Source organism: Zea mays, chromosome 7 (assembly GCF_902167145.1).
Source record: "Zea mays cultivar B73 chromosome 7, Zm-B73-REFERENCE-NAM-5.0, whole genome shotgun sequence".
Classification (NCBI taxonomy): domain Eukaryota; kingdom Viridiplantae; phylum Streptophyta; class Magnoliopsida; order Poales; family Poaceae; genus Zea; species Zea mays.
In genome coordinates this window covers 185,143,941-185,170,886 of record NC_050102.1, presented here as the reverse complement: position 1 = coordinate 185,170,886, position 26,946 = coordinate 185,143,941, and the positions used below count along the sequence as shown (strand labels likewise).

Here is a 26,946-nt window from a genome sequence, read left to right as displayed (position 1 = left end):
AAATCAGGAAAAGCAGTGGTTTCGGATAAGAGCGAGGACGAGGGAAAGCTGCTCCGTCCCAGTATATATATATATATATATATATATATATATATATATATATATATATATATATATATATATATATATATATATATATATATATATATATATATATATATATATATATATATATATATATATATATATATATATATATATATATATAGTATTTAGAGCCCTGGGCTCTCTCTAACTACAGGAAGCCCCGACCAGACACCGACCAGGTGCTCTGACCGGCGCGCACGCTTTACTGGTTTACTGTAATACACCGTTACGTCAATTATAAATACGAGTTATGCTCCTTTTTGTTACCGTTTACACTCTTTTGGTGTGCGCACGTCTCGCGGCATCCGGGCCCACGAAAAGATCGTGTTCCCGCATTCTAGGCAGTTTACGTAATCCGGGCCCACGAATCAAGGAACTGAGCCGTCGTTTTCTCAGCTCAGCTCTCCCGTAACTATCGCTCCCGCCGAACCCTAGCCAAATCCGCCGCCGTATGCTGCTTCTCCTCGGCGCCCGGCGAACCCTAGACTAACCGCCGCCGTCGCATTAAGATTCTCCCCCGCAGTTCCCCCGCCGTCGCATTCTCCTTCACCCCCGCAGAGACCCGCCTTCTCCGCCGCACGCCCTCGCCTTCTCCGCCGCAAACAGGCCGTGGCCTTGTTTTTCGTCTCCGGCAAGGGTCCCGGATTCGAGGAGGCGGTTGTGCCGCCCCTGCGTTCTCCTACTCGTCAGAGACCGAGACCTCGATCTTCTCCACCGCGTCGGCCTAACGGCGAGTCCCCTACCCCGTCGCGAGGTCCGTCCTCAACGTCGAGTCCCCGACGCATTTGGCACTGCCCCGCGTCGCGTTGGGTTGTCCCCTGCACAGCTGTATCGGATTCAGCCGCCCTCCAGGCCCATCCACATTCCGGTAAGCCATCAACAACTCTTCCAATCTGAATCGTAGATAGAGTTCACATTATTATTTTGCCAATTGCTTGATTTATCAAATACCAATTCATTATAAATTTATAGTTAATTGGAGACACAAATGTATACTATGCAATCTATCACACCTTTATGCAGTTTACAATATTTTGTTTATGCTGATTTGTTGACAGAAGTATGATCCATACATCAATACATTATGCCATAAAACCTATTGCTGTTCAATTTGGGCTAGCTCACACGAAATAACCAGGTTATACATTAATTAGATGTCGCATATGAGCATAATTTTTTTGATCAAGTTAGTCTCACAAGTTTATGCAATTTACAATATTGTGTTATGCTGATTTGTTGACAGAAGTATGATTCATACATCAATACATTATGCCATAAAACCTAATGCTGTTCAAATTGGGCCAGCTCAAACGAAATAACCAGGTTTTACATTAATTTGATGTCGCATATGAGCAGATTTTTTTTATCAAGTTAGTCTCATAAGTCTATGCAATTTTACAATATTGTGTTATGCTGCTTTGTTGATACATTTATGCAATGTATGGTCATGAACTGATCTGAATTGACTTTGTGCTTATCTTTTTTTTATCCTTTACGTATTTTATGTATATGTGTTGTTTCATTTTGGTAGGAACATCAGTGATGAAGAACGTAGACCGACCACCTTCCAATCCAAAACGCATCATAATCCAGTCTACTCAGGAGTGCTTCAGCGTTGACATACCCCGTGCTCCGGCGGGGACTGTTAGACCCGAGACAAGGCGTGCTGCTGATGAGGATGATGACTTTATGCCATCATCCAAGAAGCGTAACTTGGACGACAGCCCTGGTAAAGTTTTGAAGAAGGTAGTCACTAAGCGGCGGAAAGCAGTGCCCCCACCCCGACAGGTTAGATATTTATGTCTATGGCAATATATCCTTTTTATGCGTGAAATCATGTTGTCTTGATGTCTGAGTTAAACATTGTGTTGCGATTATGCACATGTAAATGTTTACAATATTCATTTTATATATTTTCCCCAGCAGAAGCTGAACGTCAGATGCAACCCCCAAGATGTGTTAGTAAGCATACAGATATTAAATGACAGACAACAACAAGCAATTGCACGTAGGGGATTTTCTAGTATTCTTGATATGAGACTGGATGCACTCGGCAGCAGATCACACTTAGCTTGGCTGATGGAAAAGCTCGACCCCAATGACATGACAATTCGAGCTGGCCCTGGAAAGGAGCTGAAAATAACAAAGGATACGGTGCACCTAATTTTGGGTTTACCGAATGCTGGGGGAGGAACTGCATTGGGCATCGATGAAGCTGTTGTTGCCAACAATTTGAGAGCTGAACTTGGGCTATCGAAAGAAGATTTTGGGGTTACAGCTCAACAAGATCGTTTGAGGAAAGGTTCTGACGATGATTTAAGCATCAGATGCTTTTTCTTGATATTGTTCAATAGGTTGTTGTTCCCTACTGCCAGCTGGGGAATAACGAACCATGAGGTTCTTTTAACCGAGCAGATGGATCGTTTCCACCAGATTGACTGGTGTCAGCTTATTTTCAATGATTTATGCCAAGCTGCCAAGAAGTGGCATAACAGGAGTGTTACGAACGTTTCTACAACCATCTATGGATGTTCCATCGTTATTCTTGTAAGCATATCCTTTTTTTGTCTGTTACATGTACCCATAATCTTGTATGCAAAATCCATATACACGTAGTTTATGCTTTTGTTATGTCTTATAATGACTCATGTTATGCCTTTTGCAGCTGTATTATTTGGATCATTTGCATGACTCAGCGGCACCCCTGAACAAACGTGGAACACCACGAATCAAATACTTTGATAGGAATATTATTCAAGCCCTGACAAGAGCTGACAAGGGCAAGATACGCAAAGGAGAAGAAGCATTTGGACATTGCTCGGTATTTTTTCTTATGTGTCAATCATTTTTTTAGTTTTACTCCATATCTCACACATTTTTTTTAGTTCCGAAGCTCCTCAGAGACCTGCTACACAGATGTACCACCCGTTCATGCACAATTCAAGGCATGATTCTATTTATATATTTGTTTGTCATAGAATTTCAACACAATATCCAGTTATATGCTATACATTTACTTAATAATTTTCAATTTACAACAGCATAAGACCAGGACCAACGCTTTTGATGTTCCTCGTCCTGACCCATCTGGACAGCACTCAATTCACATCGAACTCCCGCTCATCAGGGATTTGATATCAAGCAAGCTTAATTAGCTTCCATCCCGCCACCGCATGGGTTTCATAGAGAAGCTGTCACATTTTGATGCGGAGGTTGGTAAGGCGTGTTCAGTTATTAAACAGAATCTTCAGCAGATTGTTGAGAAACAATTCAATCTATCTGATGTTTTTGGCGAGTTAATTGATGAGGTCCTCCGTGCCGAGGCGGGTGACAACGAAGATGCTTATGATGTGCAGAAAACCACATCAAAATCAGATGATATTCTTCCCCAGACAGCTGGTTAGTCTGTTTAATGTATTTACGTCAATATAAAAAAGTTATGCAATCATTTATCCATATGGTTTTGATGCCATTATTTTTAACAATGTTTTATTTGTTTACATGACACGTACAGAAGGATGTACGTGTCCGCCCCCCCCAACTGTACCCGATATGTCTACTCCAGTTTCTCAGCTGGATACGCAGTTTACAGACACACAGGTACATGAATTACTGTTAAGGCAACATCATATTCGTGTACTATTAGAAAGTTGTCCCGATGAAGCTGATATTGATCTACTGGTTCATACAAATATAACGAAACAGAACAAAACACCTACAACCTCAGTGGTAATGTTTTTACAATCATTGTATTTTTCATTCTAGGGTTGTATTAATCGTTTTATGTAAATAGCATATAACCATTACAATTCTTTCAGGGTAAACATGGTGACGGTGGCAAGAACATGCCGACCAATACAAACGTCACTCCTAAAGCAACACCACACATGGATCCTGACGCGCCGATATTTGATGCGACACCGCAAATCAAGGTATGTCTAAACCCCCTCGTGTTTTTTCTATATTCTCATTAGCAGTTTACTAAATTTGTAATCCATTTATACCATCATTTGTTAGTCTACTGGCGGCGTACAACAAGTGGCAGAAACAGACTTGCCTGACAGTGGTCCATGCTTTGATCAGACTCCATCTGAACATGTCAGCTCAGTAATTTACATTTTCTTTGTAGTGTTCAACTTATCACAGATTTTTTACAGCCATGCTTCACAGTCTAAATTGGTTATGCATCTTACAAATCAGTGTTATGCCCATTTACATATACATATATGCTGTGTAGATGTACATGCAGTTTTTACATAACTGCTAGCTGACTATGATAAATTATACATTCATTTATGCAGTTTGCAAGAATATTTCTTTCTCTTGATATGTATCAGTAATGGCAGCTCATTAATTTTATGCCAGTTTATGACACTTCATTCCACATACGTATATTCCACTTTATGTCAGCTCAGTTATTTTCATTTTCTTTATAGTTGTCAAAATTGTTCACAGAGTTTTATGTATATTTTCATATATATTTTTAGGTTTATGTTGAAACCGATCCAGCTACAAACACTCCACAGGTTGGCCAGGCTTCTCTTGATTCGGAGATGCAAACTGTGTTAGCTCTACGCGAATATTTGTGTGGTCTGCAATCTGACACCGGCAGGTACGAAGTTCATACTTAATCTAAATTTGTTTATATGCTTGTAGATTTACGCCACCTTTCTAATTGATTTAAAAAATTCACCAGGACCATAATAGATTATGGTGAATATTCAGCGACATGTTCTGACATATATGAATCTTTTGCCGATGGGAAGTGTCTCGACAATGGATTCATGCAGTGTTTCATCCAATGTGTTATTCATGATGCAAAAAATCAGCAGACTTCCATGAGTTCAAACAGTTTGGTTCTTGATGTTAATGTTGGGGTAAACTATTGTAACTTACATACACCATTTTCATATACAAATTAGATCAACCCAAGTACACTCACTCCATTTATATTGTTTATTGCAGTCAATACTCAACTTTGAGGAACAGGAACGACAGTCGCAATCCTCAACCTTTTGATGAATCTGTACTCCACACACTTCTAGACAATTCATTGCCTGAGACAGATGAGTTGGACCAATACAAAGCGGCAACAATCCTATTTCATAATCCAAACACAATTCCTTTTAAATGTAACATATCACATTGTTATGCTTTTGTAAGTTACCCTGTTAATTTTATGCTTTTTTTACACGGTCAGATCATGGTCCCCATGGTAAGCAGGGGGCATTGGTCATTGTATGTTGTCAACAAGGTCAAGAAGTGCATTCATATTTTAGATTCCAACCCATATGGACCAACACTTGGTGGAACTACATGGAAGGACTATCATTTTGCACATTTGGGCTCAGGTGGCAGAAAGTTACCCTGGGCTAAGGTTATTATGAGCAGATTAAACAAAGCAATACAACATGTGCGGCCCAGTTCATGTTTTCCCAAGTTTGGTAACTTCACAATTGACTTGTGCCAAAATTGTCCTAACATGGTAGCTGGATCAAATGACTGTGGTTTTTATGTCATGGGTTACATTCTATTTTATCAATGCGACGAAGGATCTTTGCGGTCAGACATAGAAGCAGTATGTACAAATTTACCATTTAATTCTACAGTTGGCCCATGGCAACACATGGAACAGAGGTATAACTAACTCAGTGTTTTTGTATTGCAGGGCAACACCAGTGAGATACGGTCTCTTGCGCTGCATTACATCACATTCCACCCGAAGAACAAAGCATTATCGCTGCTCCAAGACATCCAAAGATTCAAGGTCTAAAGGATGTAGTTTAGTTTGGTCATGTAATATATTTTGTATACAATGGTTCCCTAAACTCCAGATCAGTCATGTGTGTATATTATGGCCAAAGTCCGTAGACGTTTCTTAGTTATGTCATTGACAACTTTGGGATCAGCTTTTTTCTAAACTGGCATGTTGTTCCAACCTGTTTGAAATGTAATGTCTGTTTCTTGCATTTGATTCTTCCAGGTTTCTGTACAATATTGTTATGTCAATAACCTCGAAGTATGCATCTTTTTTGACCGGACTTTACGATATAATTATTGAAAGGCTTATGCATGTTTGTACAGTCAGATTGCTGCATATGTACAGTCAGATTGCTGCATAAATGTACAGTCAGATTGCTGCATAACTGCATAACCTATCTGGACGTATGCATGTTCACGATATAATTATTGACCGTAGTATATGTTCAGTCAGTTTGCTGCATAACTGTTAAAGCTTATGACAAATTACACAGACATTTATGCCAGTTTGTATTACAAATTACGCAGAGTCATTTTTGTACAGTCATGGTTCACAGGCTTACCCTCTTATGCATTACACAACGCATAGTTACGCAGGTTTTCACATACATTTATGCTAAGTACATATACAGTCAGACTACTGCATTATGTTGAAGCTTATGACAAACTACACATCCATTTATACCAGTTTGCAAGTATATTTATGATTCTTTCTGGAAGTAGACAAACGAACACAGGAATCACATTTACACAAGGAAATATTTGTATCTTATGGTCTTTTACTCTCTACCAGATGAATCATCATCTCCGACATCCACCGTTCGTTTTTTCGACGTTGATGTCTCATTCCATTGCGGGGCTGCAGCTATGAGTTTGTTCCTTGAACCAGGAGGCCGTCCTCGCTTACGTCCAGATAGGTTAGCCAATCGAACCCTATTATCCTCGACAGTTAAACACGTACGGCTGTTGTGACCATCAGCTATGCCACATTTCTGGCATTTCCTGCTCATCTTCTTAGCTCCTTTCGCACCCAATTTTAAAACTTGTTGCTCACTACTTTTGATTGTTCTTCCCTTAGGCTTGGCCTTATCTGGTCTCGTCAAGTTTACACCTTCCATATGAAATTCCAGTTTCTACAAAACAAAGATATCAAGTCAGATTTTACTTTCTCGTATGTCATCATATATTGTAGCAATGTTTTCACCTTTCTAGCTTCCACATCCATAGAACTACTCTCAACCAACCGAATGTCAGTGTTATGTTCCAATGTTAATATCTGCATATTACATTGATCATCCTTAGTATTGCATTCATTTGTATTAGAGCCCATTAAAATTTCCTGTGAAATAAAACAAAGTCCAGTGAGGACACAAATTTTATAGTGCAGTATATGTAATACATTATAAATATCTGTTCCATACCTCGTTCCCATCATCTAATTTGCGTAAGTTGTCTATAGCCATTTCTTCTGTTTCATACGCTTCGACCTATATCATCATTACAATCATGGATCATATTCGACAAGTAATTATGCAAAATTCATAACATCACGAGGTGCGTACCTGGATGTCATCGCAAACACTTGTGCCACAACTCTCACCAGTACCTATATCAGGCTCCACACGCATCAATAACCCTAATAATTCGTCCATCATCTCTAGGGCTTTATCATTCCCAGCTTTAGACATACTCGCATGGTGTACTACTTTCATTGCTTTTTTAAGCAACATCTTCTGTCTATATGATCTAGTTTCTCCATCTTTTCCTTTCAAATTCCTATCGTCTCTTGAAAAAGCCACATCTTGATGCGCGGAGTATGTGTATCGTTGCAAAATATACTCACTTGGGATCCTTTCAATTTGTAGATGCATGAAAGCGCGTACAAGATGAACACAAAATAGACCTATAATTGATTAAACATACATTATGTCATATATTAATCGTAAACAGCTATGCATTCGTAATAATTTATAATTTTTTATAGTATAACATACCTGTATGCTCCCAATGCTTGCACTCACATGAATACTTTCCGGCATCCACATCAGCCCTTATCTTGAATTGGTGTTGACCCCAAACAATTTTATTTGATCTTGTAGTATGTTTCACCACCCAATCATGTTCCTCACCCTCTGTATCACGGTCTATTCGGTATGCAGTTGCATATTTTACTGTCTCCTGAAACCTTGTCATCACAGCTCTAGTGTATGCCCTTGCTACTCTTATTTCAAACATATACAATGTAGTTGTATCCTTTTGACCCTGCAAATTACACAATATAGTATTAATACTGTTTTGGTTTTAATAGCATAAAACATATGTTTTATTAATTTTTTTCACTTACCATGCATCCTAGTGCCTCTTTGGCCTCTTTCATCTTCCTACTATGCAGTAGCTTCATCATTTGCTTTGCAAATTGATGAAGCGGTGTGTTTGCATCCACGTGGGCACTCTTCACCAACTTGTTCATGCTCTCGCTTCGTTGTGTAGAGACCATAAGACCACAATAATCTCCTTTGAAAAATGCAGGTACCCAATCTTTGCGTATGTCATATAATCTGGCAAGGGTGTTGTTCTCGTGTAGATGGAAATCATCAAGCATCATTTGCCAGGCTGCCTCGAACTCCATTTCATTCAATGGATGATGTATTATAGATTGGAACCTTGTTTTGAAATCCATGTCCTCAAATCTTGCATATAATTCATTCAAGTGGGGCATATACCTGTTTTGCACATGCCACAAACACAATCGATGTATTGTGTTTGGGAATACTCTGCCAAGTGCAATTGGCATGGCAGGGTCTTGATCTGAAATTTATAAATTTACATAACATCATGCAAGACAATATGATATCATATAGTACATGACATAATAATTACGAGCCATTTTATTACAACATACCTGTCAGCATCACTCGTGGTCCGTCACATCCCATGCATGTTTTGAACGTATTGAATACCCACTCGAATGTATCAACTGTCTCGTCTCCTAGTAAAGCAAACCCAAATATTGTGCATTGTAGGTGGTGGTTCGAACCAACAAACATGCCTAATGGCTTATCATACATATTAGTCTTATGTGTAGTATCAAAAGTAACTGCATCACCAAAATCAATGTACTCGGCTTGCTGGCTAGCATGGGACCAAAATATGCTTAAAATTTTCCCTTCTTTGTCCAGTTGAAAGTCTGAAAAAAACTGTGGATTATCTTTCTTGCATAATGAAAAAAAAGATAACAGTTTTGACACATCATTTGCATTTCTCTCCCTTTGCCATGCTTTTTTCCTGTCAAAAAATGTAATGATTATGCACTATATCTAACTCAACACATTACGATTGTTTATGTAATATAAAATACAATTATTGTCAATGCATAATACACTTACAGGTTACTCATGTCCTGCACGGTTATTGGAACGTTTTCTGGGCCACCATGCATTTCAGTAACAAAATCCATAATGCAATGTGGTGGAATCCTGCTTTCTTGCATCGCACTAAGGAACTCCATATATTCACGATCATGTGTTTTGTTGCATTGCAATTGCCCTTTTTCTGTATCCTTCTTCAAAAATTCATGATTATGCTCATAGTTTACCAGATCAATCCGAACAGAAATAACATTCTCCTTAGCATCATCGTAGATTTTTTTGAGTTTCATCCCAGCCTTGCACTGTGTTCGTTTCGAACATGTGTTACGTATCCTTGGATTTCCAGCTACCCTTTCAGCATTCTTTCCTTCCATTGAACAGTTCAACCATTTACAATTCTTCCGCTCCCTATATTTCTTCAATGGAAATCCTACCTCGTATGCATATTGACTATAAAAATTATACGCCTCATCCACGTTACTAAATGTCATACCGACTTTAGGTATCAATCTTATATCAATATTGTCCGGCTGCGCACAGAAATTTAACATTTACGATTCAATATCGAATAAATTTAACGTAATACGGGAGTACTTACGTGGCTTTGAAGAATATGAGGTGTGTCCTGTTCATGTGGCCCAATATGTCTCATGGGGATGTGCTTCTCTGCGCCGACCACGTCTGCTGTTTTTGTGTGCTCTTCGATATGTCCAGGTGCCCTCAATGCCGCCGGAGGAGTCACAGATACACCCTCTGTGTATGGGGCGATTGCAGACAAAACAGGTTGCATGTCCATTGAAACAGACGTACCTACTGCCTCATGCGCAGATGTTACAGGGAGGATGCCATCGCCAGCGCCGGTGGTGGACATATTATTCGCCGGCCAGACCTCTCACTTCCGCCGCCGGTAACCGCCGCCAATAATTCAGATGGACGAGCGAACGTGGACGCGGCTGTAAAGTTGTTTTAGTTTCCTGCCGTAACTGCGCCTTTATTTTCGCGCACGAAAATCGCGTCTTGCCTTATTCCAAAACCTGCCGTGAACGTCTTGCATGGTTTACGCTATTATGTCTCACAACGTTATGCAGTCGTAAACGTCTATCACATGCAGATATTCGTGCGCGCGATTCCTGGCATGCAAAGATTCCATTTATGCATGAGTTACGCACATTTGTACACAAATTTATGCTTGCGTAATCGCATGTTGCGTGTACGGCGGGATACGTGGTTATCCTTTGCATAAATGGCGCAGGCTGGCGTCCAGTGGGCCTAAAGCGACCCGTTCGGTCTCCCTGGCTGGGGCTTCGCCCACTAATGGAAGCCCAGGGCTTCCATTACCTCTTCCCTATATATATATAGATTGTATATTAGCAGCCCTGGGCTTCCTTTAGTTATTGGAAGCCCAGGCAAGACAGTGCAATCCGGTCGAGCCGGAACAGGTCCAGACGTCTATAAAAGAAAATCCGTAGTGCTAGGGATCAGTTTTTACGCCCCATCTCGATTCATTAGCGACGGTTGCCAGGCCGACGGTGGCGGCCCCCGATCCAGAGGGCGAGCGGCGGCGGTTTCCAGGCCGGCGGTGGCGGCCCTCGATCCAGAGGGCGAGCGGCGGCGGCGCTCTTGTGCGGTGGCGGCGATTCCCAGGCCGGTGGCCGCAACTCCATTACCTCGACGCGCGGTGGCGGAGGTTCCTCGATCCGCAGCGAGGCCCTTGTGCAGGCAAGCGGCGGCGTCCCCGAAGCCCCGAGGAGGCGGCACTTCCAAGGCCGGCGAGCAAGCGACGCCCGTCGACGTGCGAGTAGCGACGGCGACGCATGAGGCGCGATGTTCGAGCGAGCGATGTCACGGAAGAGGCGAGATGCGCGCAGCGATGATCGCGCGTGACATCCTCTGATCCGGCGCATTTTTCTTTTCGTTTATTGTGTTTTATGCCTACCACATGTATTATTTACGCTAAAAACTGTATGTTTTTATGCTTTAACACAGAGTTCGTATATCAGTTTTCTGCATGCACATTTGAAAGACAATTCCTTGATTTATGCTGTTCTTAATTTGCGCGCATGCAATGGAAACTCCCACGATTTTGCCATAATTTTTGGATCTGTATAAAAATAGAAACCGCATGCATGCGGCTGCCATGTTTTTCGGATCTGTCATAAAAATAGGATCGTAATAACAACCTACTAAAGCTATCAACCTCTAATTGACTCGGTATTTACGCTTATAATTGAGGGATTTTATGCTCAAAACTTAAGGTTTTTACGCTCCACCCGGAGATGCGTCCACCAGTGAACAACATGCCAGATTTTTACGCAGTGTAAGGAATTGCATAAATACCTACACCGTGTAGTATAATTTGTTTCAGTATACATCATAAACTAGTTCTAATGCGTTTAGTTGCATGGCTGTTGGAGGGATCCTATATTTATGAAGGAAATAAAACATTAAATGTGACTTTTTGTTTCTATGCATGCAATTCATTTCATTTCATTGCATATTCTTTCCATCATAAATTCGTGTGCATGCAGCCTGTAGCAGATTTTTACGCAGTATACCGAATTGCATAATTATCTACACAGTGTAGCATATTTAGTATCAGTATATAGCATAAAATGGTCATTACGAGTTTTAGTTGCATGTCTATTTCAGCGATCCTAAATTTATGGAGGTAATAAAGCATTTAAAATAGAAACCGCCACACATATCTTTCCTAAATTTACGCGCATGCAAGGGAACGTGATTGACTCATGCATGCATTTTGCCATAATTTTAGGATCTGTATAACCGCATGCATGCGACTGCCATGTTTTTCGGATCTGCCATAAAAATAGGATCGTAATAACAACCTACTAGAGCTATCAACCTCTCACATTGGCTCGGTATATACGCTTATAATTGAGGGATTTTATACTCAAAACTTAAGGTTATTACGCTCCAACCCGAAGGTGCGTCCACCAGTGAATAACATGCCAGATTTTTTACGCAGTGTAACGAATTGCATAAATACCTACACCATGTAGTATAATTTGTATCAGTATATATCATAAACTAGATTTAATGTGTTTTAGCTGCATGGCTGTTGGAGGGATCTTATATTTATGAAGGAAATAAAACATTAAATACGATTTTTTGTTTCTATGCGTGTAATTCATTTCCTTTCATTGCACATTATTTTTTATCATAAATTCGTGTGCATGCAGCTGGTAACAGATTTTTACGCAGTATATCGAATTGCATAATTATTAACACAGTGTAACATATTTAGTCTCAGTATATATCATAAAATGGTCCTTACGCGTCTAGCTGCATGGCTGTTGCAGCGATCCTAAATTTATGGAGGAAATAAAGGATTTTAAAAACAGAAACTGCCGCACATATCTTTCCTAAATTTATGCGCATGCATTGGATCGTGTTTGACTCATGCATGCATTCTTTTTTTGCGCTAACAGACGTGGGACAGGTGGCGCACCCGACAGCCTGTTTGGGCGCGCTGGTTGAACCAGTTTGAAGGGGTGGTCGGTCTGGGCTTCCTTTAACTATTGGAAGCCCGGGGCTCCCGTTATACCTACCCTATATATATATATAGGGGGTGTTTGGTTTTAGAGACTAATTTTTAGTCCCTCCAATTTATTCCACTTTAGTCACTAAATTGTCAAATATGGAAACTAAAATAGAGTTATAGTTTCCATATTTTGTAATTTATAGACTAAAGTAGAATAAAATGGAGGGACTAAAAATTAGTCCCTAGTAACCAAACACTACCATAATGGCGCTTCGCTATCGCCTACCTGGAGAGGACATCGACATGCTTGACCGAGCAGATCGCGTCGACATGCACAGCAGAACTGATCTGAAACATCACATGCATAGCAAGGTAGGTTCATCTGATCGTACCATGTAAACGAGCAAATTAAACAAAAGGTCCGTCGTCCGTGATGGATGATGGTGCTGCTAGATGCTAGATCCAGCGCGAGATATTTGTGAGTGCACGATGCAACTGGTGCCCAGCACACGTCGCTGCCGCCGCGTAGTGCGCGCTGCGCTTTTTCTTCTTCTTCTTCTTGGTGGGAGAGCATGTATCCAGGTCCATCGTTTGGTTGGTTTCTCCTCCGATCCACACTGACACTGTCGTGGCTGGCTCACTGACAGGAACACAAAAACACAGCAGCCGCATCGATCCTCGACCACCACCACCACCACCACCACCATGCATCCGACTAGACCTCCCTATCCGTTCCACCCTGCAATTGCAACACCTACCTCCGTGCTTGTCTCGTCACTTGCAATCGAGCTGAGTGTTGGGACACCTGGTGCGCCTAATCACTCGAGAAAGAAGGAACACAGTTGCTCAACGTAATAGTAAGCATTTAACTGTAGCGTGTCCTATCAATGTACACTGCGGGGTTATTTATAAGTAACCGAGTAGGTAGATACGCCCTGTTACGTCCACGGTTACCTGCTACAGTCCTAGAATATCCCACCTTACAGCTCTAGAATATTACATCGATGTTAAGTAAAGTTTGACTAAACGTACTATTGATCCTACGCCATAGAGAGGCTTACAAATGGACCCAAACGACAACGGGACGCGGCACGGCCTTCGCCCGCTCGCGACAACCTTCTTCGCTCTATGAAGAGCCCGGCAGCTCCGGTCGGAGTCCTCGATTCTAATATCGGCCGTCGCTTCTTGTACATGCGACAAAACATGTTCAGTTGATGTAAGAGAAGTCCGGGCGGCGGAGGAGATAACTCCAGCAACGGACACCAAACAGCAAGCACAGTGCACATCAATAAAACCGATCGAATGTCACCGTCCACGCACTTGGTCATTGTTATTATTTGCTCCCATTCAATTTCAGCAACTACCAAAATACAGTGCACGTACGCATCACACTAGCTAGCTATGACGCACCGTTATATATATATATGTCGTCATGACAGCGCGCGATTCTGACGACGGCTATGCATATATATATATATATATATATATATATATATATATATATATATATATATATATATATATATATATATATCTTTATATCTTTCTCTGTATTTAATACTTGATCAGCTACCGTAGACACCATGACGCGTAGCGTATTTTATACTCGCTCAGTTGCCAGTACTGCTGATAATAATAATTAATAAAAGAAAAGCAACCAACCAAGAGATGGAATTGAAAAGGCAGGACAACGTATGTGCGGGGGTTTAATTGCTTCGATCTGGGATGATCGACGTATTGGTAGGTAGCCGCCGGAAAACGACTTGTTGCTTGTAGTTTTATTTTTGTATTGTTCTCCAATAGCTAGCTTCTGTTGTTTAATTCTTTGGCTTGTTGTAACTTTTTAGGCCATCTTGTAGATTTTTTTTATTACCCTAACACACGATCGTTGGTCGTCGGCCTCATCATCGTTAAATAATTTTAAGACTTCCAAAATAAACTATGGAACAATTATTGCTAGCTCTAGTGACCTACACATATTTAAACAATACATTAATATTCATTCACAGCAATATATAATTGGTATGACAAACTTGTTTAGCGATATATATATATATATATATAGATATTATTAATACAATTTTTTTTTTGTTATAAATCTAGTCAAATTATAAGTTTGATGCGTACTATACGTACGAAAATTATAGCGCGCGGTGCTTGTGTTGGAATGAAGAGGTATATATCTATCAGCACTAATGAACTCGCACAAGTCATTGTTTATTGGGGAATTAGACGAATTGAATCTAACACTAGTGTCCCCAGCCTAGCAGGTTCGATCAGGATAATAATGATTCATTTGTTTAAAAGCGGCGGATCGGATGATGCTGCCGGCTCTAGCTACTAGTAGGACAGTTATTAAATATAATGGGGATTGGCCCACCTACCATCACGCCCGTGCATGTGCATTCAATTCAACATATATATGGCGATCACCGTCGTCCCACGGTGGTTCGAAACAACTATTTTCAAGTGATGTCCTAAAATATAATAGAAAGTACAGAGATATGGAGAGAAATATAGGGAAAAACACGCACAAGGAGTACGCTAGCACAGCTTTTGCCGCCAGACGCTACATCCGCAACTAATCCAATCGATCAGGCAAGTTGCTGCGCGAGATCCTTCCAAAACCAGCTGCCTTTTTTCCGCAGGCCACACAGCCCACAGCCCACAGCAGGGGGCGGCGCCCCTACCGCATCGCCGGGGGACAGCCCACAGCAGGAAGCCATTTGGATGCTTGCTGCTGCTGCTCTACTAGTGGTTTGGTAAACGTCGTAAGATCTGTCTCAGCTGCACATGGCAACCGTGATTAATGTCAATTTGCAGCAGCAACAAGTATTATTAATTGCCCATGATCAATCAATCAGTTGGTGATGCTAATTTACATAGCGAGAGAGAGAGAGAGAGAGACAGAATTAATGGAGCGACAAATCAGTTGGTGACTACTACTACTGCGTGTTATCAGGGGTGAAGTTACAGAGAGAGACAGACAGAGATGGATGGAAGCTCTCATTTCATCTCGAGTCTTCTGAAGTCGAGCATGGCGGTCCTGAGCCCGAGGAAGTTGCTGCACTTGCAGTCCGCGCTCTTGGGGAGCCCCAGGCTGCAGCTGAAGCAGAGCCCGGCCTCCTCCCGCTTCACCGGCCTCAGCAGCATGGCCTCCTCCTCCTCCTGGCACGGCGGGCTGATGCAGAGGTCCAGGTTCAGGTCGGGGCACTTGAGCGCCTTCCCCTGGCCCCAGTCCTCGAACGATATGGTTATGTTGGACGTGTGCTCGTTGATGGGGCGGTGTGTCACCGGGTCGATCCCCCTGCTCAGCAGCTTCCGCCGGATGTGCGTGTTCCAGTAGTTCTTGATCTCGTTGTCGGTCCTGCCCGGCAGCCTTCCAGCGATCAGGGACCATCTGTGACCCAACAAACAGATCATACACAGACAACACAGTTAGTGCCTTAGTGGGTGCCTTAGTGCTTGAGGTCGGTCGGGCTGCCTACTTGTTGCCGAGTAGGCTGTGGAGCTTGATGATGAGCTCGTCCTCCTCCTCCGTGAAGTTGCCGCGCTTGAGGTCGGGCCGCAGGTAGTTGATCCACCGGAGGCGGCAGCTCTTGCCGCAGCGCACAAGTCCGGCGGCCTTGGGAAGGGAGCGCCAGCACCCCTCGCCGTGCGCCTTGATGTACGCCACCAGACGGTCGTCCTCCTCCTTGGTCCACGCGCCCTTGTTCGTGTGCGCCTTCTCGCAGCACGGCGACCTCCCCATCGTTGCTGCGACTGCGAGCCCAAGGGTGGGTGAAGCCAAGCGGGGCTGGATTTTATAGGGCACTTGACTGGATCGCGGGAGCTCTTCTAGAGTTGGTGGAAAAGGGTTAGGCCTGCTCCCAGCTCATCACTTCCACTGCTTTAAATTAATACCCAAACCTGTGCCTGATTTGGTTACGCTGCTGATGGATGGATTAGGTTCGTTCATTCATCTCTCTTTTCCTGTCGCTGATGCACAGATGCCCTGCACAGGAGGTAATAGTTTTTTTATCCTCTTGAGGATATGATTCATTGCAGTCTGCTCAGATCAAGTCCACCAGCTCTACTCATCTTGCCACCCTCGCCCTCTTTGTTTAATTTAACAGGGCAAATGTTTCTGGTGTACCTACATTAAACCCATATGCTGATACCTGCACGGCTGCACTAAAAAAAAAAAACAGGACAGGGTCCTAAACTAAGGGAAACCAAATCATGGACTTCTCTGCTTGTCTATTATTCCTGAGTACAAACAATAGAATAATGAATGCTGTTTTCATAGGTATATTGTCACGTTCTGATGAACCTAACCTACCTCCATGTGGACCATTTGTTTTTTAGTTCATCTGTTTTGTCACCAAACACATTACTCCAGCATCTCCATCGTCGTTTCTCTTTTTTCACAGCGATTGTGGCAAATTAGTTGATATATATGGTATTTATATAGGGCCAATCAGCATGGGCCATTATCTGTTGCTTGTTAGGAGAAACTTGCATGTCCGTGAGCTGGGGTTACATTATACTATCTGCCTACCTAACATATTCGTTTAGGGATGGTAATGGTTACCAAATTATGGACCATAGTTGGTTGCCCGCAAGGGGAGGAAATATACTCAACCAAGAGTTTTTGGTTGGGGCCACAATATATGATTGGGACTCCACACTCCTCCGTAATCCAATCTCTATGTTTCTGGTGTGTCCCGTTGTCGTTGACTGATCGTAGCTCCGGATCCAACTCCGAGTTTTGCTCCTTTCTTGTGGATGGGAAGGGTAGTTTGATTTTGTACCTGGATTTCTAGCTGATTTGAGACATAAGGACATGTGTTTATTCAGGTAAAAGTCAATGACAATTTTTAGCATTTCATAACAGATATATTATATGAACAGTGCATTTCAAAAAAAAAAAAAAACAGTGTACATGTTACACGACATCGGACACGCAAGTGTGCACCGGCCGTCACAACAGACGGGGCATCCGCTACGATACTCAGAGAGACATGTATCATGTTTGAGAAGATCCATAATGCACTAGACGATGTACCACCAGATACCCTATTGTACATGGTACTTAGATAAATTGCACATCAACTCAAGAGGGGCTATAATGCACCGGACGTGTCCGCTGTAACATCGGTCAAAACATCGGATGCCCATACTCAGAAAAATGGCAATGGCTAGTTCCAAAAGCTAGCTCACATTGATATGCACCGACGTGTCCGATACTCGCACCGAAGTATTCGGTGAGTGTACAAAAAGTTTGCATCACTTTCAACAACTAGATTTGGGCTTGGGAGCTATACATACCACCTCAATTGTCCATTTATGATGTATGGGAGCTATGAAGTATTGCGAGTGAGCTGAGACTCATTACTAGTAGGTCTAGATACTCAAGTGCTCAAAAATCAATTAGTGATTAGCATAGGTGCTTTATGAAGTGCTTAAGTTAGTTAGGTCGCTTTATATAACGCTTCCGCTAGTTTTTTCTCTCTAGTGTTAGATGTAAGGATTAGACACTTGATGCTTGTGCGCACCTATTGTAATATTTTTATAGTAAGGACTTGTAGTCATATGAGATCACACCGAACTATATTTGTGGTGTAGCCGTCAATCGTGTACTGGAGGAAACGAAATTCACGATGTTTCGGTTGGAAACTCGATTATGAATACGATGGAGAACATCCGTGAGAGGTCACAATGGAGACCCACTTGCGCTTGGGGATTCCATGGAATTACCCGATCAGAAGCTTGGCTCTCGTGTGAGCTTTCCCTGTGTAGAGGCTCCAGTAAAGATTAAAGAAAAACTTATGGGCTTCTTGATACCTTGGTAAATATATCGAAATTGTTGACATGAGTTTGTATCACTATCACGATAAACCATATGCACTTGTATTATGTATCATGGTTATGTGCTTTACCTTTAGTTGTTAGGCTAGTGGATAATTTTTGGAGTAGATATGACAACGATTAAGTCACAACCGCAGTCATACATAAGATAATCCATATGCTTTGACTAGAGAAAAAATAGAGGTCTTAGTCTAAAGGAAAATTAGATTGCCTAATTTACTCCTTTTTTAAGACGTCATCGTTCCTAACAACTAGCTCGAAAACGACTTCTTCAACAGTGCTAACTTTTAGCACAACTCATAACATGGATAATCCCATATGAATAATAGGGGTGGTAATGGATTACGATTCAAATGTTTCTTCACAATAAGTTAGGGCCCTTAAATAATTGTAGTTCACGAATGAATAGAAAATAGAGCCGGATCTTAATCTGATTCGATCCTTAAATTTTATAGCATTACCATCGCTACGTATGACACTCTCACGTCATCTTGGAATATGAGTATGAGCCTAGATCTTAATCAAGAGCTAGTTTGGGCTAGCTCATACGTCGCTATTGAAGCTGCCCTAAGTGTGACATATGGTGGCAATTTGCAGGTGAAAACCAAACGTGCTCGCAAACCACTTTGGTTGTACCTTAATCACCATCCTGTCCAGCAAAAAGGGGTGCAATCACATCGTAACCTTTTTGGTGGTTAAATGGTAGGCACGAGTTCTAGAAAGCATGAAAGTCTGTAGTTGAGAGGTGGCGTCGGTTATGTGCATTAGTTCTACCTTCCACTACACTTGATTGTGGTGCAAGCTGGGCTGTTTCTGGTTAGGGAGGAGAAACAAGGTAAGGAGAGAGGTAGGTCTAAACCCCAAACCCCACGACACGGCACAGGCCTGCATAACTACTCTATTTGTCCCAACTCGCTCTTTGTTTTGCCTGCCTACATGCCCCCAATTCCCTGCAGGCATCATCCTTTTCGCCCTTAATCTTCTCTCTACCTACCAGTCCTCACAGTGTTCAGTGCAATTGCTTATTATTGGGTTAGGTGCGGTGTTAGCCTCAATCCAAATTCATCAGCTAACAGTTTCCGTTTTCTAGCCATGGATCCAAATTTCATGCCAAGTCCTACTGTTACTTCCCAAGTAATGTAAATAATAAGCATACCGAAGTGCAAGAACCAAGTCTAAGAGTTTCAATTTATAAACTTATCGCCAAAGTTAATGCTTGCTCTCAGAATCATCAAATTAGTGATGACATCTTCAACATTCACTGTTGTAGTCTTTCATTGGGATTCTAGGATGGTTAGAAAACCTTCAGCACTAGTACGCTGCCTGACAACCAGAGACTTTGAGTTGTCTTAAAAAAAAACTGAACATGAGGTCAAATAGAAACTTATGTCCTACACCTATTCATATAGTTTCGTTCAATCTACACACAATCCTTCATCATTGAAAATTCGGAATGAAGACATAAAGAGATAAAAGAACTGCGTGAACTTGGACCCATTAAAGAAAATACGCTGTTCTAAGACTCAACAATCAAGTTTCTTGTTTGCTGTAGTAGAAGCACTTTGTGGGTCTACTACATAGGCACATAGCTACCATAAAAGATTCAACACTCAAGTTTTGAAGTAGTGCTTACATTCAACACAATATAGTGCTTACCTGTCCCATAAGCTCCTTTTTCTTAGTGCATCCACATCCACCAAAAGATGACATAAAATTATAATGACCATCCATATGCTCCTTTGACTCTGTCTGAATCTGTGAACCAGTGATTTTCTGCAAAGAAAGGGGAAAAAATCAAGATTCCACTATGTATCATACATCATTTTTTCTCAAAGAATTACCTTCACATTAAAACAAAAAAAATTGATATATTTTGTTTACCAGGAGATATAATTTCTGTAAGACAGCACCTTCGGCTAATACTGAGTTAATGGCTAATTGGCTGTTGTGTTATTTGGTTTGCAGAAGAGGATCAAGTTGTACAACACCATAAACTTGATAGGTTATCACCAAAATTGAAATGTAACACAACATACACATTTAGTTTACAAAGGGATGCAATTTCTGTAAATACATCCCTTTCGGCTGATAACAAGTTATTGTATTACTGACTAATTGGATATTTGTATGTGGTGTTATTTGGTCTGCTGAAGAGGATCAAACTGTACAACTCCATCAATTTGATAGGTTATCACCAAAATTGAAATAAAACAAAACATTAACATTTAGTTTACAAAGGGATGCAGTTTCTGTAAATACATCACTTTCGGCTGATACTGAGTTATTGTCTTACTCGACCTGCGGGGGGTAAGACAGCCCCCGAGTATTGTAAGAAGAAGACCTTCTCACACAGGTCGAGAAAATCCCCGAACCCCTACCCCACCCATACACAGCGGCATCGTAGCCCATGTGAGGACGACCGCAACCGGGGCCGAGCCTTAGACCTGTGCTTTGGCGTGGGACAAACGAGAAGATTTTTTAACCACAGCCTGAAATTAGCTCCCATGGGTAGTCGAACCCAGGACCCGAGGAGTGCTAGTCAGACCACCTAACCAATTCAGCTAGAGGCCCTTTCGCAGTCATTGTCTTACTGACTCGTTGGATATTTGGATCTGGTGTAATTTGGTCTGCTGAAGAGGATCAAGTTGTTCAATTCCGTCAACTTAATAGATTATCAACCGAAACTGAAATATAACCTAACAGACGCATCTAGTTTTACCAGAGGATGTAATTTCTGTAAATACAACACCCTTGGCTGATACTGAGTTACTGACTAATTGATGGGATGTGTTGTTTGGTCAGTTGAAGAGGATAGTTTTACAACTCCAGTACCTCGATAGATTATCACAACCAAAAAAAAATGACCCAACATACAAACTTATCTACGTATGGATGTTTGGTCAGATGATCCCTTGGCAAGCTAATACCAATCACATATACCATTCATTGCATGTAATTGGCCTTCTTTTAGTTACCACTAGACCAGCTCCTCGTTAGTTTACAAATGGGTGTTCAAATAAAATTAAACGCACATTATTTACTTCAGATGCATATATGATTAGCAGTTGAACAATGGAAACCTTTATATCTAAATTCAAGCAGAAGCAAGTATAATTCTTTCTATACGCTTGGGCTTCCCTAATATCCCCACCATGTTAATGGGAGGTCAAAGGTGGCAGCTTGAGTTGACCCAAATATTTATGAGAACATAACGTCTGCAACTCTGCATAAGCAGTACTTGAGGGGGAATAATGGATGTGGAGTCTTGATCCAAAACACTATTCAACCCATAATATCACCGCATACAGGAAAGTACACCTACATCTATATCTCTAATGGAATCAAGCATCACTAAGGTTAGACTTTGAACCACTAGCAATGGTGTGAACTGAACAACGTCATGTTATGATTCACACAGGAACAAGTGATTAATCCATTTGATCTGGCGCCCATGCCCATATAATCTCAGTGCTGATGGCTCCCATGAGTGGGGTCTCGCTAAGAAATAAATGAGGCAAGCATTACCTCTGCATTTTACAAAGAAGCTACGTTGAACCTTCTCACAACTCCGCCAGGCATATCCTTCAAATTTTGGTCTAAGGCATCTCAAATTTCTCTAAGGGGCAGCAATTGTGTCCTATGGGGTCAGAAGTGTTTACCATTGAGTCTCACATGAGCTTTTCTGTCAGATAACAATCCAGAAATAAAGTAAACAAGTTCTCTAAAAATGCAAGGAGATTGGCAATATAGAAAACACAAAAAACATTGATATGTTTCTATTATTTGGCACAACGTTCAATGAAGGTACAATGGTATTAGAAAAGTGTATCATGCTATACTTACGGGCTGAATGTTAATGACCCTATTTCAAAAAAGAAATGTAGGTCATAGCCATAAGAGCAACTCCAATAGTTATGTAAATTTTAGCTCTCTAAATCACAGATTTAAGAAGTTGCTAAATGACTTTTGGAGTAAAAAAATGTGAGTTCTCCAATAGTTCTCTAAATATAGGTTGCAATTTTGTTTTGTATTTATCCACATAAAAAATAAGTCACAAAAACTATATAATGCAGTCAACATTTTTGTTTAGGGAGTTGTTAAATGGTTGCCAAATGTAGAGAGAAAATGAGGTTAGATGACAAGTTGTTAAATTTAGAAAGTTCATTTAGAGAACTGTTGTAGAATAGTTTTCATATTAACTACCTAAATTATTGATTTAGGAAGTCTTTTAGAGAACTATTGGAGTTGCTCTAAGGTATCTAGGTTATTTAGCATTGTATGGAGTTGTCATCTATATTAAATGAGTCATGTCGGCATACAACTGCAAGACAACCACAATACAATGAAACTTGCTCAGAATTTTGGCTCATATATGCCTCTGAACTACCACTGTATCATAAACGTGTGTACAGAACAGTGACAAACCCATCTTATAAATAGCTACATCAGAGCATCATGTGGAAACCATACTATAGTGGCGAAGTATTATAACACTAACATATATGATCAATTAGGAGAGTAAAATGACGAAAATAATGTGCACCTCCAAAGACTACTTACCTGTTGCCTCTAATGTAACGAGAGATGCAAACATCGCCGAGATTTGCATTTCGTCGAACACCACGCCGGCCACCGCCACGGATGCGCTCGCTCACAGGAGAGAGGAGACAGATGCAAGTCCACAACGTTCACCGCCCCTACCATTAAGAAAAAGTTCGCCGCAGAACGGGGCCGCGCCGACTGAACCCAGCTCCAGCCGCGGCGGCGCTCGGCAAGGAATGCGGCCTAGCGCCAAGAGTCGATAAAAGCTTAGCCAGCCCATTATGTGCCGGCCGGGCCGGGCAGGAGAGGCCCAGGAACTCCCAACGGCTACTTTGCCCAAACGGCTAGCTCTCTCCAACGGTCGGAGCCCCAAACAGATTCATATATCCAAGACCAAAACCCTGCTACCAGCCAGCGTACTGCCACTGCCACCGCTCCGCTTTCCCGTCGTCTCCCTGTTGCTCTGCTGCACAGCAATCGTCTCGTTTCATACAGGGCAGGGAAGTCAGGAGGAAGATGATGCAGCAGGAGCCCTGGAACGCCGCCGCCGCCATGGGGCTCCTCCGCCCGACCAAGTCGGCGCCCTGCTCGCCCATCAAGCCGCCGCCGGCGACCATGCTGCGGACTCACTTCCACGTCGCGCACAAGGTGCCGGTCGGCGACACGCCCTACGTGCGAGCCAAGCGCGTCCAGGTACGTGTAGTGTAGTGCGTGCGTGCGTTTCTCCCCGCGGATGGGTTCGACTCAATCTGATTTGGAGTTCCTTTGCGCCGCTGCAGCTGGTGGACAAGGATCCGGAGAAGGCGATCGCGCTGTTCTGGAGTGCGATCAACGCCGGAGACCGCGTTGACAGCGCGCTCAAGGACATGGCCATCGTGATGAAGCAGCAGAACCGCGCCGAGGAGGCCATCGAGGCCATCAAGTCGCTGCGCAGCCGATGCTCCGACCAGGCGCAGGAGTCCCTCGACAACATCCTCCTCGATCTCTACAAGGTTCGTGCTCGTACTTCGTCTACCTTAATTTCTCTGCACGTGCGCTCGATTCATGCCTCTGGCTCTGAGACGGTATTAAATTTAAATGCGCAGAGATGCGGGCGGCTGGACGACCAAATCTCGCTGCTCAAGCACAAGCTGCAGCTGATCAACCAGGGCCACGCCTTCAACGGCAAGCGGACCAAAACGGCTCGCTCTCAGGGCCGCAAGTTCCAGGTCACCCTGGAGCAAGAAGCCACCAGGCTCCTTGTAAGTGCACGCATTTCTCAGTCATACATGGCCTCCAGCTTCGAATTCATACCTTCAACTCCAAGTGCTCAATCTTGCCACTGCTGTTGTGCAGGGTAACCTGGGGTGGGCGCTGATGCAGAAGGAGAACTACACGGAAGCGGAGGGAGCGTACCGTCGGGCGCTGCTCATCGGGCCGGACAACAACAAGATGTGCAATCTGGGCATCTGCCTTATGAAGCAGGCCCGCGTGCTCGAGGCCAAGGATGTGCTCAAGCAGGTACGCCCCGCGGCGGTTGATGGTCTGCGCGGCGCCGACTCTCACCTCAAGGCCTACGAGCGAGCGCAGGAGATGCTGCGGGACCTCGAGACCAAGCTCATCGGCCGCCCGCCCGCTGACCAGCTCGACACGAACTGGCTCTTCGATGCGCTGCTGCTGGGATCGTCCTCAAGCATCTGGCAGCCGCAGCCGTGCACCGATCACTTGCTGCCACCTCCTGTTCCGGCTCCAGCCACGGCGCCGCGCGGCCACTTCGCCGATGAAAACGCCGGTGTGAGCAAGAAGCTGGCGGTGCTCCAGGAGAACATGCTTAATGTGGACGCGCAGCCCTTCTACTCTTTGCGGGTGCCGTCGCTTGCAGCCAAGTCACATAACACGCTGCCTCAGCGGCAACAGCAGCAGAAGCCAGCTCCTGTCCATGATCCCCTGGGCAACCTGAAGAGAACACGGTCCGGCAATTGCATGGACAAGGCAGGAGCAGTGGTGTTCAAGGAGCAGAGCATCGACGAGAACAGCGGCAGGAGGAAGTCGCTGTCAGCTGAGGACAGGTGGCCAGAGCTACCCGACCACAGCGCGTTCGATGAGGCCCTCGTCGCCGTCGTCCTGGCTCCAGTGCTCGACGACGAACCAACAGCTACTGAAGTCAAGCTGCCGGCGAGCTGCGACACGAGCCCAGCGGTGAAGGAAAAGATCGGCAAGAGGCTGAGGATCTTCCAGGACATCACACAGACAGTGAACAGTTTCTGATTCGTTTTGGTTTTCTTCAATTTCCTACTCACAAATTAATCAGGGAAGGAGAAAGGACTTGTTCTCCTGGGACCTAAATTAATCAGGGATTCGATTCGATTTTTAATTTGATGCTGATTTTAATTTAATTTATTAACACACAAAAATAACAGCTGATTCGCTTCTTCAGCTTGACACTTTAGAAGCGCGTGCTTCCTTTACCGCAAGATTCTCCTCGTAATAGAAGTTGCATCTTGTTCTAATTTCATTTCTTTTGAAATAACAAAGTTCATTTGTGTATCGGCGACTCATTTTGACTTTCAGTGCAATCGTTTGATAAAAAAAATCTAAAGTGGCCAAAAAGGTGTTCTTCTAGAAGGCACGCAGGAGATAATCATTATTTACTAGGACAGATCCTGTAAACTAGCCTCTCCAACCGTCACTCTTACGAGGTATCATATCGGATGTTTGAATGTCTATTACTTTGTGCACTCTTACTTTGTGCAGTCTAAATTTGGGCAAATTCATATAAAAAGGTTAACACTTAAACTAATGGATAATCATTATTCACTAGGACAGATCCTGTAAACTAGCCTCTCCAACCGTCACTCTTACGAGGTGTCATATCGGATATTTGAATGTCTATTACGAGTATTATAGAATAAATAGGTCTAAAAAAACTTCAGCGTCGAAAACAAACGAGCTCTTACTCTTGTTACACCTATGGTCCTAACATATTGGTATCGCAACAAACGTGAGAAGCACATCGGTGCTAATACGTTGATGTATAACTACTTCCAAAATATCGATGTGTTCTTATGATGTGTGTAACGATCCATCACATTATCTTAATTGGACATTGTCGGAGAGGAATTCTCCGGCCGGGTGGCGGAATGCACCCGCCCTAAACCCTAAGATGAGAAGGGGCTTAAGCGTTTTGCCTGTTATGTGGAAACGAGAAGAACACAAGAACACACAAGGATTTAGAGTGGTTCGGGCCGCCGGAGCGTAATACCCTACTCCACTATGTGATGGAGCTTAAGAGCTTGAGAGTCTAAGTGAGCTTGAGCCTAAGTTGCGTCTAAGTGTGTCCACCTTGTAACGCTGCGTGCCTCCCCTTTTATAGCTCAAGGGGGCACGTACAAGGGTGCTGAGCCCCGACATGCGAGCCTAGAAACATAACGGATGTAATACTTGGAGCAACTAATGCTGGTGTCGCCCAGAAGATCTCCGAGCGCCATAATGTCCATAATGCATATTGTATTGATATCCTGCGCTGCTTCCTCGGTAACGCGCGAGCCACGATGAGCACAGTGTACGCCGCAGTACAAGCGTACTATCTGCCAACGGAATAGACAGGCACGCCGCCTGCAGGATGGCCTGGTCGCCACCCGTCAGCGGAGTGGACAGGGCACATTAAATGCTGAGGCGGCACATCGCATGTCAGTGGAATGGACAGGGCTCATTAAATGCCGAGGCGGCACATCGCCTGTCAGGCGGCAGGTCCTATCCGCAATAAATGCAGAGGACGCGCGGACCAGAAGCCTTACGTCAGGCTCCGCTCGTTGGCTTATGTCACGGGCAGTCGGCCACGCGGCAGCATCGGGTCTC

The 26,946-nt window shown here is 43.1% G+C and overlaps 3 protein-coding genes and 1 pseudogene across 6 annotated transcripts; 2 read left to right on the top strand and 2 right to left on the bottom strand.

The window, feature by feature from the left end:
- The first annotated feature begins 219 nt into the window (after positions 1 to 219).
- On the top strand, positions 220 to 6,056 carry LOC109940773 (uncharacterized; annotated as a pseudogene). Its single transcript, NR_163246.2, has 14 exons — positions 220 to 955; positions 1,619 to 1,875; positions 2,011 to 2,634; positions 2,753 to 2,908; positions 2,973 to 3,032; positions 3,129 to 3,486; positions 3,602 to 3,687; positions 3,793 to 3,816; positions 3,906 to 4,019; positions 4,105 to 4,185; positions 4,575 to 4,699; positions 4,784 to 4,964; positions 5,053 to 5,665; positions 5,756 to 6,056. The product of NR_163246.2 is annotated as an uncharacterized protein (transcript).
- Positions 6,057 to 6,171: 115 nt separating this feature from the next.
- On the bottom strand, positions 6,172 to 8,788 carry LOC103651683 (protein FAR1-RELATED SEQUENCE 4-like). The gene is made up of 7 exons (XM_020541774.1): positions 8,750 to 8,788; positions 8,192 to 8,655; positions 7,842 to 8,109; positions 7,410 to 7,750; positions 7,269 to 7,334; positions 7,052 to 7,186; positions 6,172 to 6,246 (listed from the first exon to the last, which is right to left on the bottom strand). Exons 1-7 carry the CDS (start codon positions 8,781 to 8,783, stop codon positions 6,172 to 6,174), a joined length of 1,383 nt encoding a protein of 460 aa, XP_020397363.1. The 5' UTR covers positions 8,784 to 8,788.
- A 6,735-nt stretch (positions 8,789 to 15,523) lies between these two features.
- On the bottom strand, positions 15,524 to 23,358 carry LOC541744 (myb-related protein Hv1). Of its 2 annotated transcripts, XM_035961213.1 has the most exons (5): positions 23,128 to 23,358; positions 20,224 to 20,340; positions 16,627 to 16,711; positions 16,206 to 16,554; positions 15,524 to 16,117 (listed from the first exon to the last, which is right to left on the bottom strand). In XM_035961213.1, exons 3-5 carry the CDS (start codon positions 16,673 to 16,675, stop codon positions 15,724 to 15,726), a joined length of 792 nt encoding a protein of 263 aa, XP_035817106.1. In that variant the 5' UTR covers positions 16,676 to 16,711; positions 20,224 to 20,340; positions 23,128 to 23,358; the 3' UTR covers positions 15,524 to 15,723. The 2 variants fall into 2 exon arrangements, with proteins under 2 accessions (XP_035817106.1, XP_008653574.1); XM_008655352.4 differs by having other exon boundaries at positions 16,206 to 16,711; positions 23,128 to 23,354.
- Positions 23,359 to 23,506: 148 nt separating this feature from the next.
- LOC100273725 (Protein POLLENLESS 3-LIKE 2) lies at positions 23,507 to 25,635 on the top strand. 2 transcript variants are annotated; one of them, NM_001148135.1, is made up of 4 exons: positions 23,529 to 23,802; positions 23,889 to 24,101; positions 24,195 to 24,350; positions 24,445 to 25,634. In NM_001148135.1, exons 1-4 carry the CDS (start codon positions 23,626 to 23,628, stop codon positions 25,354 to 25,356), a joined length of 1,458 nt encoding a protein of 485 aa, NP_001141607.1. In that variant the 5' UTR covers positions 23,529 to 23,625; the 3' UTR covers positions 25,357 to 25,634. The 2 variants fall into 2 exon arrangements, with proteins under 2 accessions (XP_008651103.1, NP_001141607.1); XM_008652881.4 differs by having other exon boundaries at positions 23,507 to 23,802; positions 23,889 to 24,350; positions 24,445 to 25,635.
- Positions 25,636 to 26,946: the final 1,311 nt, after the last annotated feature.